This window comes from Malurus melanocephalus, unplaced genomic scaffold, assembly GCF_030028575.1.
Source record: "Malurus melanocephalus ecotype Western Australia unplaced genomic scaffold, MMel_1.1 scaffold_155, whole genome shotgun sequence".
Classification (NCBI taxonomy): Eukaryota; Metazoa; Chordata; class Aves; order Passeriformes; family Maluridae; genus Malurus; species Malurus melanocephalus.
Window position 1 is genome coordinate 1,299,301 of NW_026623387.1, and position 13,331 is coordinate 1,312,631.

The 13,331-nt window shown below is 35.3% G+C and overlaps 1 protein-coding gene across 1 annotated transcript in view; it reads right to left on the reverse strand.

Annotated features, from left to right (window-relative positions):
- The window catches only part of LOC130576783 (sodium channel protein type 2 subunit alpha-like), a 52,595-nt gene that overhangs the window by 1,253 nt on the left and 38,011 nt on the right, over positions 1–13,331 (reverse strand). The window contains exons 19-25 of the mRNA XM_057371683.1: positions 11,184–11,357; positions 8,996–9,118; positions 3,990–4,271; positions 3,393–3,446; positions 2,202–2,339; positions 1,490–1,594; positions 1,071–1,341 (exon numbers count right to left, since the gene is read on the reverse strand). Of these exons, the coding sequence (XP_057227666.1) occupies positions 1,071–1,341; positions 1,490–1,594; positions 2,202–2,339; positions 3,393–3,446; positions 3,990–4,271; positions 8,996–9,118; positions 11,184–11,357 (1,147 nt within the window). The remainder of the gene's footprint in view (positions 1–1,070; positions 1,342–1,489; positions 1,595–2,201; positions 2,340–3,392; positions 3,447–3,989; positions 4,272–8,995; positions 9,119–11,183; positions 11,358–13,331) is intronic.

Below are 13,331 nucleotides of genomic sequence, written 5' to 3' on the forward strand. Positions count from 1 at the left end.
GAGAAAAACAAGTTGAAACAGTAAGGAATATTATTACATTTAAAAACCACTGCTAAAGATTTATTCTACAAGCGTTGTAGAATTTAAGAAGGGTAAGATATTTAAGCAGATTTTTAGAAATTAGCCATTCAGTTGTTTTTACAAAAMCTTTGTATTTGGTATACTTTTTTAGGACAAACTGATAACTAGTATATGGATATCAGCAAATGCTGAGATCAGAGGAATACCTTTTTGTTTAATTGTAACAAAAATAATCTCAGTTAATCTGAAGAAAGATCATATGTACAGTAGTATTCAAACACCATGTAATCAAGCTAGGGTATTCAAAGAAAATATGTATATTTGAAGTGAACTATAACTTCTTAATCATACATAAAATAACATGAACACAGRTTTATTATTAATGGCACAGAAATTTCAATCATAAACAAATTGATAAAACAATTTGTTACAACTCACAGAAAAGTAGAAGAATTGAGCATTATACTATGTGCCCCAAAGCAGAAAAATAACAAAACTAATTTGCATAGTAAGGAGTACTTAAAAGTTAAAACAACATAATTTTTACTCAAGTTATTTCAAGTTTGCTGCTCTAGATAAAGCGAAGATTAGTGGAGTCATTATTTGTTACCACATCTGCTTCAGCTCTGCTTCTCCAGTGCTCGTTCTAGATCAGGCACAAAGCATCTCAGGATCAAACAGAACTCTGAAGTAAACGAAGGCTTTTACCCTGCTGTCTGGGTCTACACCCTCATAATATTCCCATACAGATTTTGCTCTTGGATTTTTGGATTGCTGTACTCTTTCACTTCCAAATGTGACTGTAAGTTTATATCAAAACTGCCATTCATGTATGAATGGGAATCTCCACTGAATTCAGAATAAGGATCTAATTTCAACTAATAAAAAAGTAGGAGTATGTGGAACCTCCTGCTAAAAAATTTGTTACCTATCTTATGGATAAGACCTTCTWGTGACAAAATCGAAACAAAATATAAATAGATTTTACATGAGAAAATTATTTCCATTTTCACAGATTTAGACATTTCATAAAAATTAGTTGCTCTTACCTACTATGGAGAGAATGACAACCACAAAATCAAAAATATTCCAGCCTATAGTGAAGTAGTAATGGCGAAGTGAAATCAATTTCAGGACAAATTCTCCAGTGAAAAGTACAATGAACACCAGGTTAATCCAATATAAAATGTTTTCCATGTCTTCACTCTGATCATCTGTTTCTACCATCATTGTGACCATGTTAAGGCAGATGAGTATCATGATACTGATATCAAATGCTTGTTTCGTTACAAAATCAAAGACCATGCCTTGGAATTTGTTCTGTTGTGACAGAAGAAAGAAAGAATATGGTATTTCAGATTAATTAGGCTTTTCTTATATCATGTATATTTTTAGCTTAAGGCATAACTGAAAAAAAATCCAATTTTTAAATAGGTGTAAAAATATGAGAAAATATTTTGATTCTTACTGCTGGTCGAGGTATAGGYTTTTGTGGTTTCTTYGAACCCAATTTTTTCATTGCATTGTAGTATTTCTTCTGTTCTTCTGTCATAAAAATGTCTTGACCTCCAAAGTAAACCAAAGAGACAAAAACTGGTTACAATCATGTATCTTTATTGATAACTTATAAATATTCCTAATAGTTACTCGTGTTCACATTCTCATCTATGGGAAAATTTAGGGAAGACATAAAAATCCTCTTTTATAATTTTTATATTAAGCTRCACAAAGTTTTAAATTCGGCAGCTGGAACGCTGATACCTATTGAGGCACTGTTGACAAAACACAGATTAAGAGGATATGAATAAAGATAATAAAATGTTTATTATGAAAGTTCAGAAATCTACACTGTTGAGCTCTGTGACATGAAGGTAGYATAGCAAAGAGTTTTTTATAGCTACATTTTTCTGTTTCAATGGCTTTTATGAGTCAATTAAGGCTTCAGTTTCAAATGCAAATCTTTACAAAGATAAAATTTCACAGTATTTCACAAACCATGGAGAGACATATATTGATCAAACCCTCATCAAGCCAAACTGGAAGCTTTAATAATTTAACGTATTTACTATGTGGAGCTCTTAACTAATTTTTTGTTTAAAAATTTATTAATAAAGCTGTCATCAGGAAACCAAAAATAAAAATTTTCTGCTTTCTCTTTAGAATAACAGTGAAGTACTTATCTTCTTTTTCTGCTGGTTGAAATTGTCTATGATGACACCAATAAAAAGGTTCAAGGTAAAAAATGATCCAAAGATGATGAAGATGACAAAGTAAAGATACATATACAGATTATCTTCATACTTAGGCTGATCCAAAACCTGCAAAAAAAAGCAGAGAAAACATGCATTAGTTTAACAGTGAACACAAAGTATCTGCTGGATAGAATTTAGGGCTCTATCACTGTRATATTTGCTTCTTATGGTCAAGTTCTGACATATCCATTCCACTGATTCTCAATCTATGAAGTCATATGCTTGAAAAAGAACTTTGCTATCAAAATTGATAATTCATTTTTTAAAATGTAAGTGGCCCATATGAATGTAGAATAAGTACTAAAGGCCCAATTGGTTTAAACTAGCAAAGCTCCACATGTCTGAATGTACAACCAGAAATACCAATTTTTACCTCTGCAGAATTTTCTGTAAATCTTGTGGGAGGCCCCTGTTGTGGGCTTGTGGCACTTTCACTGCTATGGTCACTTAAGAAAACAGTCACAGGATTATGGGAGAAGCCATGTTTAGACTAAGCATATTTTCTTGATATAGCTATGCCCTTTTACAGTACTGCAATAGGTCTCCTGCTGTAAGTGCAGCTTACAAAAAAAAAGAAATGTAGCTTTACCGGTATTGTTTATTCAGTTGTCTACTTAGAACTATAAGAAAACTTACACCAAAGGAACAAAGAGGAGGCCAAAGTATAAGAAAACACACAGGTCAAATTAAAAATAAGCACTGTGCCCTAAAGAAAGGAATCAGGCAGCTTGCAGAGCACAATGAAAGTCTYAACTATACGTGAGATCAGTATTCAAAAAAAACCTCCTCTCTGTTTTGGTGTCTGTTTCCAAATATAAATAATGTCTCAATGCATAATGAGATGAGGAAAAGGTATTTCATGGCAATAGGTARGTCTGTTGTAGGATTGAGGAATTTTGGCTCAATGGTTCATAGACAACATGGAATGCTTTAGGACTGCTTCTCTGCTTTCCTCATTTCTTATATTTTTCCTGTGGTTCCCATTTTCTTTAACTACAAAATTATAGTAACTCTTYGTTCTTTCATTTTTACTGTTATTTCTGAAAGATGTTAAAATTACATTCTCAAGTACTGGAGCTCATACAATCAAAACAAATGGAGTCAAGGGACTATACTTACATTACGAGAATCCACAGCTGCATACATGATATCCATCCATCCTTTAAATGTAGCCTATAAAATGAACACAAGTGTTTAGGTCACACTTTTCTTGGAAAATGGCTTGTCAGAAGCATTGTTTAGGAGCTGAAGACTATGAGTCTAGTCCTCATCATAAAAASCAGCACAGTGCAATGCTGACTGTAGCCTTTTATTGTATGTTTTATTCATGTACAAGAATTGCGAGCCAATTCTAATATCTGACTAAAGAGGACACAGCATCTATTAAGAACTTTTGTCTTTTCTGAATAATATCTGATATAAAAGGTTTTTTTGTGTGTGTGTCCATGAGCATTATAGGTGTACTTCATAGMGATTCAATGCAGCTGAGGTGTATTAGGTTTGAATTACCCATTTTTCCTCATAGTCAGTATAGCCTCTAGGCTTTGTGTTGTTTCTGTAATGTGATGGATTTATTCCACACTTCATAATTCAAACCAAAAAATGAGAGACAAAATTTCTTAATTAAACAATCAAAAAAAMCCCAACCTTTTTACTGTTACAAGTGAAAAACAGAGATACAGAAAGAGAAATAGAAACTAAGGACCGGTGACTTACTACTTGGAGCAGAGAAAGGTAACCAAGGCCTACGTTGTCAAAGTTAACCTTCACATTCTTCCACCGGGCAGTTTCATTGTTTTGTATGAGCTCCTCACATTGACTAAAGTTGTTGATTTGGCTGATATCAAATCTCTCATCAGTTGTGGTGTTAACACAGTAGTAAAACTTTCCAGCAAATAGATTTACTCCCATGATACTGAAAATCAGCCAGAATATAAGGCAAACAAGAAGCACATTCATAATGGATGGAATCGCTCCTAACAGGGCATTCACCACCACCTGGAACAAAAATGAAACCGAAGAGAGACACTCTAAGAACACAGGCACGAGTATTTTACAAATGCTTCATCAGCCTTTCTTAAATGTGAACACTCTATTACAATTCTAATATATGTGTTATGCTTCTTTAATTGTTAAGAGTAACAAGTCAGAAAAGCAGTACAGAGAAAAAATAAAATGTCAACATAAGTAGAAGACAAATATACAAACAGTAGCAAATAGTAGCTTTAAAGAATGGGAAAAATAAGAACAAACCAGTAAAGCAAACTAAAAAGAAAACAGAAATAAAACAGTACTTATCAGTACTTTTCAGAATATTTACTTAATGTATGTCTGCAAAACCATAATAATCACTGATTGGATGAAACAAACCAAATTTTTTATATTACATGTTTAYTGGATAAACAAAGCCAGTTCAAATCTATTACTGAGCCAATTTTTCATTGAAATTAACTGAGTCCTTTTAAAAATAAAACTCAGGGATGGATGCATGTTCATTTGGATATTTACATACAGAATCAGAAAAGTAGAAATGTTTAATCCAGGTAAGCTGCTGAGTATCTGAATAAACCAAAGCTGTTAGCATTCAGGCAAGTGGCAGACAAAACTTGAAAAAGAGACTTGATTTAATTCCCAACTGAATTTTGGGGAAAATCAGGCTTCAGGAAAGAAAAAAGTGAAAATGAGTTCATGTGTGACAATGAACAATGATTAAAAACATGCCAGAATGAAAATAAAACACTAAGGAAAATAAAATTTGGGAGAAAGTAGGTCCATTATGAATGAGAATTATTAATTTAATGATGGATCCAATGATGATAAATTAGTTAGTTCCTATTTTAAATCTCTCTGTAAATAACTCCAAGAATATAAAATTTGTTAAGTATACAGGACTGCTGCTAACTTTGCTGAAACAACTGAATCAGATCCTTAAAACCTAATGAAGTTTATTTTGCTTTTAAATGCAGAACACTAGCTATTATTTTGATGGTCTTGTTTATAATTAGTTTATATRATGTAGGTACAAGGGCAGATCTCCAGCATAATAAACGAATTGTTTCTGTTTGAAATACAAATATGTAGTTTAAGTCTATGMAGTATTTGGCATTACAGTTATACCTGCAACTAATATCATCCATAAAATCAATTAATTATAACATGAGTCACCTAGGTAGATTTCCTTTCATTTCTTGCCCTTTTAAAGAACAGAAAATAAGCCCTTTGAATATTAGAYAGGTGGTGAATCCCCACCATGTGTACTATAAAGTCGAACTTGGCTGAAGGAAAGGAAACATTCCTATTTTACTTTCAGGGCTCCATTCCTGCCAAAACACTACCTCTTTTGGCTAATACATACTTTGGACAACATTTGAGAGCCTACAGGACTTCAATGAAATTGTTATTATATTAAATTGATGAGTTGGACCAAATGAGGTTTCTTTAAATGTAAACTAATCCACGACTCTATAAAAGTGCAAAATGGTGCATGAAGTCCAAATCTTCCATGCTTTTTTGTTTGTTTGTTTACAAATTTTTTCCACATATTTTAAATCAAATGTTTTAGTTAGTGGTTATTTCTAGTAGGGAAATTTTTCAAAAATCAGAATAGTTTCTTAATCATACTAAAAATCTCCTTAGCAATACCCATTATAAATTAATAAGCAAAAGTAATACAGAATTTTATAAGTTAGCAGCTGGGTAGGAGAGGATGGATAAATCTCTTCAGAGCATTTCAACACTKCTGTCTTACACTGACAAGCTTGTACTCAGCATTGTGAACCACATGACCGTGGAAGGCCATAAGGCCTTTGTTTGACCTAAGCAAATGAACAGTCTAATAACAATGCTGAATTAGTTTAAATTGGAAATGCATGAATTCACTTATTTTAATGGCAAGTTTGACTGGAATGATAAATGGCAGCATCATTTTTTCCCAATTTGGGAATATTTTCAAAATATATTAGTTATTATTTTTATTGAAAGTTATCTCAATACTTCTACTTAAAAATATAAGCATATATCTTAAATATAATAGTATGTCCATCAGGAATGATTATTGAGATATAAAGGGACAGTTAACGAAGTGAAAATACTTGTCCTCGAGCCCTCAGTCTCCRTATACCCAGGAATTCTGTTCCTCTTTCTGTTGCAGCTGCAGGTCCAGTCATGTTCTTCTTTCTTTAATTGCTGGATTTCTACAGCTGACCTACTTTCTCTGGTATTAGTCTGAGTCCTGAAGCTATAGAGAACCAGCTTGTGATACAAATGATTTGAAGACACTCAAAACATATGGTTGAGCATCACTGAAAATATGATCCAGACAACTCCCAGCTTCCACTGGTAGTAAGGGTGTGAGAAAAGGGGGCAAGGCCTGACAGCAAGTGAAGGTAGGGGAAGCATAAGAAAGACATCAAAAGCCTTCTTTCCTGGTTGGGAAAAAAAAATATTATGTTCTTAGCACCATATAGCAATGAGTGATACTGCTTGGGAAAGAGCATGGACAGATTAATTACATTCCCACAGGCYATTCTAATGAAGTACCAAGTGCAAATCAAAGTATAGCTTTCCTAGTAACAACAGTGGTGGGAAGATRCAGGAAAAAAATGTTTTTCATGGGAACAATTTTTTTCTAGAAATTACTAGTTTGGGTGGGCACAAGTCCTGATCCTAGAGAATAGTACAGTGAATTAAAAAAAATTGTTGTATTGAATTTCCTGCTTGTATTTGGGAAGTATAATGCTCATTGGTAGTAARTTTAAGAGTCTATGCAAATATGTGCATATAATGTATTGTCATATTTTCAGTTCATACATGATAARCACCAATGGAATGATTATGTTATAAACAGACATCTTGAATTTCCATGTATCAGATTTTAAAATATTCTCATACTAATCTCTTCATCAACTTGACCTACTAACTTGAGCTCTAAATCKGGAATTAATTACTTTAAATAAGGCCAAATTCATTTTGTCCATAGGAAAATTTCAATGGTTATTGCAYAATTAATGAAATTATGGATCACATTTCTAGTCWCAAGTAATCTAACTTCATCCACTACTTTGCACTGTACTTTTTGCTAAACTCATAAATCTCCTCCTCATCTTGGTATTGTACAAAGAGATATAGTTGGCAGWTCAGGATAAAATCTGTAGACAAAATTTGCACCAACATGGCAGTCATGGGACTGGCAGTTACCCATATACCTTCATTGTAAGGTTATTGGYTTTTTCCTTGCTACAATAAATTACCACCTAAGTAATTTACTGTGCATATAAAATTTGTATTATTTTTATTTTGGGTTTTTGTTTTGCCAATAGTTGTAATAAAAAAAAACCCAAACCAACAGTCAATGTGGTTTTTAGTGAGATAACACTGAGGCTTTAGACAGGCCTTACCTTTCATATAAACATCCCAAATTTTCAAATTTGCATTACTCCTAAAATTTGTTGGAGGTGAGGAAACTATTTCCTGTTCGAATTTTTAACATTTCATCAAAGCCTATTTAATTTTTGGTTGAAGTCTCTTCTCTTACTCTCCACACAGAGAGCATGGTATTTTTTTTCAGGAACTCCCCAGTTTGTAGTTGACTTACAAATTAGCTAATCGGCTTATCACCTGGGGTGCCAAAGAACAGTGATTGCAGGAGGGAGCTCACACAAGGATCCCTTTTAATTACAGCACTAGGGTTCCAGTTCAGGTGCATCTGCTGATGCCCGCTATGGCAGTATGTGCAAGAGAGACAGATGGACCCCGAAGGTGCAAGCCAGACATCTTCTGTGGCTGGTGCTAGAAATATCCACCATCTCTGGTTGTTCACGACCACCCCTATGAGAAACRTTTCTAGAGCTCTCGAGTCAGAGCAGAGCACATCATGTCTTTGTCCATTCTGAGTGCACAAAAGAAGTGATCTGCCCTAATCACTCTGACTCTACACTCAGACAGACTGAACATGCCCAGCTGGGCAGCTGAGGGTCTCAGCTGTGGTAACTGATACGGTGAYAATGAACAACTGGAGACAGTAACTTCTCAAATATACCAACAAAGGTCTAATATGTTTTCTGAATGCTTAGTGCTCTATAGATTATAATAARTAATTTACAATCAATATGGAAAGCAGTAAACAATCAGAAATCACAAAACTAGCTAGAAAAGTTTTCTTAAATAGAATGCAATAGTTCTAAGATGAGAGAAGGTATTTTAATAGTGCCAATTTACTTATTAACAGATATATTCATTACAAAACTTTTAGTTCTAAAAGACGTTCCCAATTAATATATACAGAACATTATGTTATCACACTATGTGTGAYAGTTTAAACTGGTACAAAATGCACATGTGCATGTATACATGTGYGTAYGTGCACACACTTTTAAGAGGAAGTATTGGGGTTTTTCCTAAACTGTTTTGGCTATAGTAGGATGTATTTGTACAGGATAAATTCAGTAATATTGCATAAATCCATGCAGTTGATAAATCCTTGAGCCCTCCATGAAAATATGAAATATGGTGAAAGGCCAAGGAGCCTCATTATGCATAACAATGTGTGCAGTAACACATGAATTCATATAAGCAGATGAAGCCTTTTGCTTATATGTTAGTGATAAATGTGAAATATATTGGATGGTAGTGTAGCATTTCTGCATGGATTGCTCGTTGATTATTCTGCATGCATTGTTTCCGTGGATGCATGCATAGTTTCAGATTCTTTCACGTTGTCTTACCCTCATCCCTTCAAATCGCGACAAGGCTCTTAGAGGTCTCAAAGCTCTTAGTGTCCTAAGGGATTTAATCGCACCAAGTTCTGAGTAGCCCAAGGCATTAGCTGTTAAGCTAACCAAAGAGACCTACACAAAAACARAAAGGCAATATTGCTCATTCATCTTTATATCCTTCCGATACATATGGTGGGAATGATGTGTGCCCTGAACTTCTCAGGAAGATTCAAGGCTGGACCTCTTTCTCCAGGAAACCCTCTATAATGCAAAAAGATCTTTCATGTCAGACAAAGTAGAATAAAAGTATATTCTAGATACCTGTTGATGAAATCATGTTGGTAGAATGGTATAAAAGTGCCTTCTAAATTCACATARACCAGTCAACATTTGGTGGAATTTAAAGAAAAATGAAGTCACATGCAAAAAGAAAACACCCAAAAGCTGGGTGATTGGATTAGCCAATTTAGGTCAGGATTTCCCATGATATCTTCAGAACTTGATGAGAATATAAACGCTTTCAAAAACCACATCCAGACCTCGCTTTTGGTCAAACGTAACTTTCTAGTGTCCAGAAAATCTTATTCAACAGCCATAGCTACCAGTGCTGTTCATATTTAACCAGACTAATCAAGACTGAGAACCAACTGTTTGTTAGACAATGGTAGAAGCTTCATTGTTAGGCATATCCACACTTCATTACATTCCCTGTGACTCCTTTAACCACTTCATCAATTCTGGCTTGCATAACGCTGGTCTGGTCTGCAGGCAGATGAGTAAATAAACTAGAATAGCTGTAAAATAAATAATACAATTATCTTTCATCAWTAATCCTTGGAAATGTATTTATAATAGCAATTGGGAAGGAGTGGCCCTAATGAAGAAAAAACAAATCACCTTCTATTTCCCTCAATTTAATGCCCTTCCCTTCCATCCTTCCTCTTCTCTCAATTCTTTCATCTCCAAAATGTTCGTTTTGGTTTTTTATCTCAATCTCTTCACTATAGATTAAAAAGAATGCTTTAGATATTAATTTTCTATTTTAAAAAATGCACCAGGGCAAGGTTGACATGGAAAACTAATAATGACTATTTATAATGGTCACAGAAGTAACTAAACTACAAATTATTGAATAAGAATTAAATATTTGTTGATAAATACAAGTTCTACAGGTTATGCCAATTTACACATCTGATGATTGAGCCAATAGATGTTTTACAAAGGTACACAAYCATAAAATACTGTATGTGCATATAGTCATGTCTTATCATAGGAATTGCTATGCTGGTCTGGGTTTACAAGTTATATTATTTTCCAAGCTCTATGTTGTAAAGACCTCATGATCTATCACTGTAGTTTTAAGGAGATATTTATCAATTTCTACACAAGTCTGCTGCTTTTCATAATGTGTGAATAGGTAGTTCAAGACATTGTTAGCTTGCATTCCATGGGAATTACACCTGGGAACTGAGAGATGCTTTTAGCATAGACAGAGGTAAGTCAGGCTATTGGGAATGGAAGGGAAATTAATATCTGCTATATGGTTAAAGAACTGTAGTTTTCCATTTATGCTACCCAGTGCTGTGCATACATCATTGAGCAGGTAGACTTGAAATTACAATGCACTTCTCACTAGGTGTCCTTCGGACAATGTATATCTGCTCCTTGGTAATGCAGCCTTTGGAAAATCATGTRGGAGCCCATTCCAAAGGCTCACCTGTCATTCTCTGAAGCATCTCTTTGAGCTAAGCCCCATGATATAGTGAAAAGTGCAAGGGTACTGAATAGTACAATGGAACTGACAATTCCTAACAGTATTTTCCTTCCATATTGCACAAAGTGACAGGACACTTCCAGGAATTCATTAGAAGATTAGGAACAGTTYAAGAAATTGTTTCCATATACAACAAAAACTGAGCAGGATGAACAGCATCCTTTCTATACCACCAAAAAAAGAACGTAAAAAGCATCTTTTCAAGAAAGCATTGCAACTTCATAAAACTAGAGAATTTCAACAAAAGATCTCTAGAGAAATAAGTATATCCAAATATTTTTTCCTTTTTGAACAGAATTATAAACCATTCTATAACATCAGTTAAAATGGAGTTTTTGTTGAATAGAACAGAAATCTTATCCTGAAAACATACTATTCTGATTTTTAGAGCCTATCATACAGGACATGAAAAATAATACATACATCAACAATCAGGAAGTCCAGCCAACACCATGCATTAGTGAAATAGGTTTGAAAGCCATAAGCCACCCATTTTAAAAGCATTTCCAGAATGAAGATATAGGTGAAAACTTTGTCAGCATATTCCAGCATGGTCTTAATAGTTTTACGTTGCTCTATGTAGATATCTTCAAATGCCTGTGAAAAAGATTTTTGAAGATATGATTAAATGTCTTCACAATTTGCAGTGTGCTATAGAATGGCCAAGAAAACATTTGAATTGAAAAAATATACATAATAAGGCATGCAGTTTTCCCTCAAGTATAACTTGGGCTTTCACTTAATACTTTCCATAAAGCTRTGTCCAAACAAAATTCAGCTTTCAGCTGAGCTGAACAGTGATACACAAAACTTACTGTAAGACCACTCTTCAAACTTAATTTTAATTTGTTTCCATGGATAGTGTATGTGTGGCCAGTTTTAGGTAGTGGGGAAGCTAGAGGGCAGTCTTCTGTGGGAAATTGCTAGAAGCTTCCTCCGTGTCCAGCAGAGCCAATGCCAGCTSACTCTAGGACAGAGTCACTRCTGGCCAAGGCCAAGMCAATCAGGAATGACAGTAAYGCCTCTGTGACAACATATTTAGGAAGGGGGAAAAAGGTTACTGAACAGATGGAATTGCAGCCAAAGAGTGAAGCGAGAGTACGTGAGAGGAACAACTCCATGGACACCAAGGTCAGTGTAGAAGRAAGGGGAGGAGGTGCTGCACACACTGCAGCTGAGATTGCCCTGCAGCCTGTGGCAAAGACCATGGTGAGGCAGTTGTGCCCCTGCAGCCCATGGAGGAGACCTATGCCAGAGCAGGGGCATGCCWGAGAAACAGCCTGGGAATTTGTGGGAAACCCMTGCTGGAACAGGCTCCTGGMAGGGACCTGCAGACCCATGGAGAGAGGAGCCCGTGCTGGAGCTGRTGTCCCAGTAGGATCCCATGGCGGGGGGCAGGGTCCATGCTGGATCAGGCTGTATCTGAAGGACTGTASCCTATGGAAGATTGCCCCACATTGCGGCAGTTAGTGGAGAACTGATGCCTGTGAGATGGACTCACATTGGAGGCATTCACAGAGAACTGTCTCCATGGAAGGGACCCCATGCTGGAGCAGGGGAAGGACTCCWCTSCCTGAGCAGCTGCAGAAACAATGTGTTATGAACTGACCATAACTCCCATTCCCTGTCTCCCGGCATTGCTGGGGGATGATGCAGAGCTGGGGAGAAGGAAGTGATGGGGCAAAGGTGTTTTTAGGATTTATTTTACTTTTCATTATCCTGCTCTGGTTTTTTTTTAACAATAAATTCAGTTAATACCCCTAGGCTAAGTCCCTTTTGCCAGTCACAATATTTGGTGGGTGAGTTCTCCTGTACCATCTCAACCCATGAACCCTTCATCGGATTTTTTTTCCCCTGTCCACATGTGGCGTGGAGTTACAGAGCAGCATTGGTGGGCACCCGGCATCCAGCCAGAGTCAACTAACTACAGACAGCAAGGGCTTATGGATAGAAGGATTTCCTTTGTGGTAGTTACAAATTTATATTAAAATTATATGAGGGATTTCAAAATGACTTTGTGGTAAAGTATTTTTGAGGAATAATTAAAACCAAAGTATTGCAAAGTATTGCACACTAACCCACAAAGCAATCCAAAATAGAGAGAACTGTCTTGTCAAAAGAAAATGTATACATTGACAGTGAATCACTGTGCATTGAGCCAAGTATAGCAAGATTATATTTTGCCCCTGCTAKGAGGAACTAATTACTTCAATACCTACCCAGTGTACCTGATTTAACACCAATCTGTAAAATATCTGATGGAATTGTGTTGGTATCTTACATTCAGTTTGACAATTCAAGTTGCAGCTGATAAGTTCCTAGCTCAGTACATGTTTTTATTTAAGTGTGTATTAAAAAAAAGCTATCATCATCAATATGAAGACATGTGAACACCAATCTGATAAAACTGATTTCTAACTTTCATTAACACCACATCTTGAACTTGCCAAACAATTTGTTTCACAGCCTGCAAGCAAACTTACATATCCTACAATATATGCCCAACACTTGCTGATATATGTTTATATGTTATAGAACATTTATGAATTGGATATAAAATTCTGATTTGTT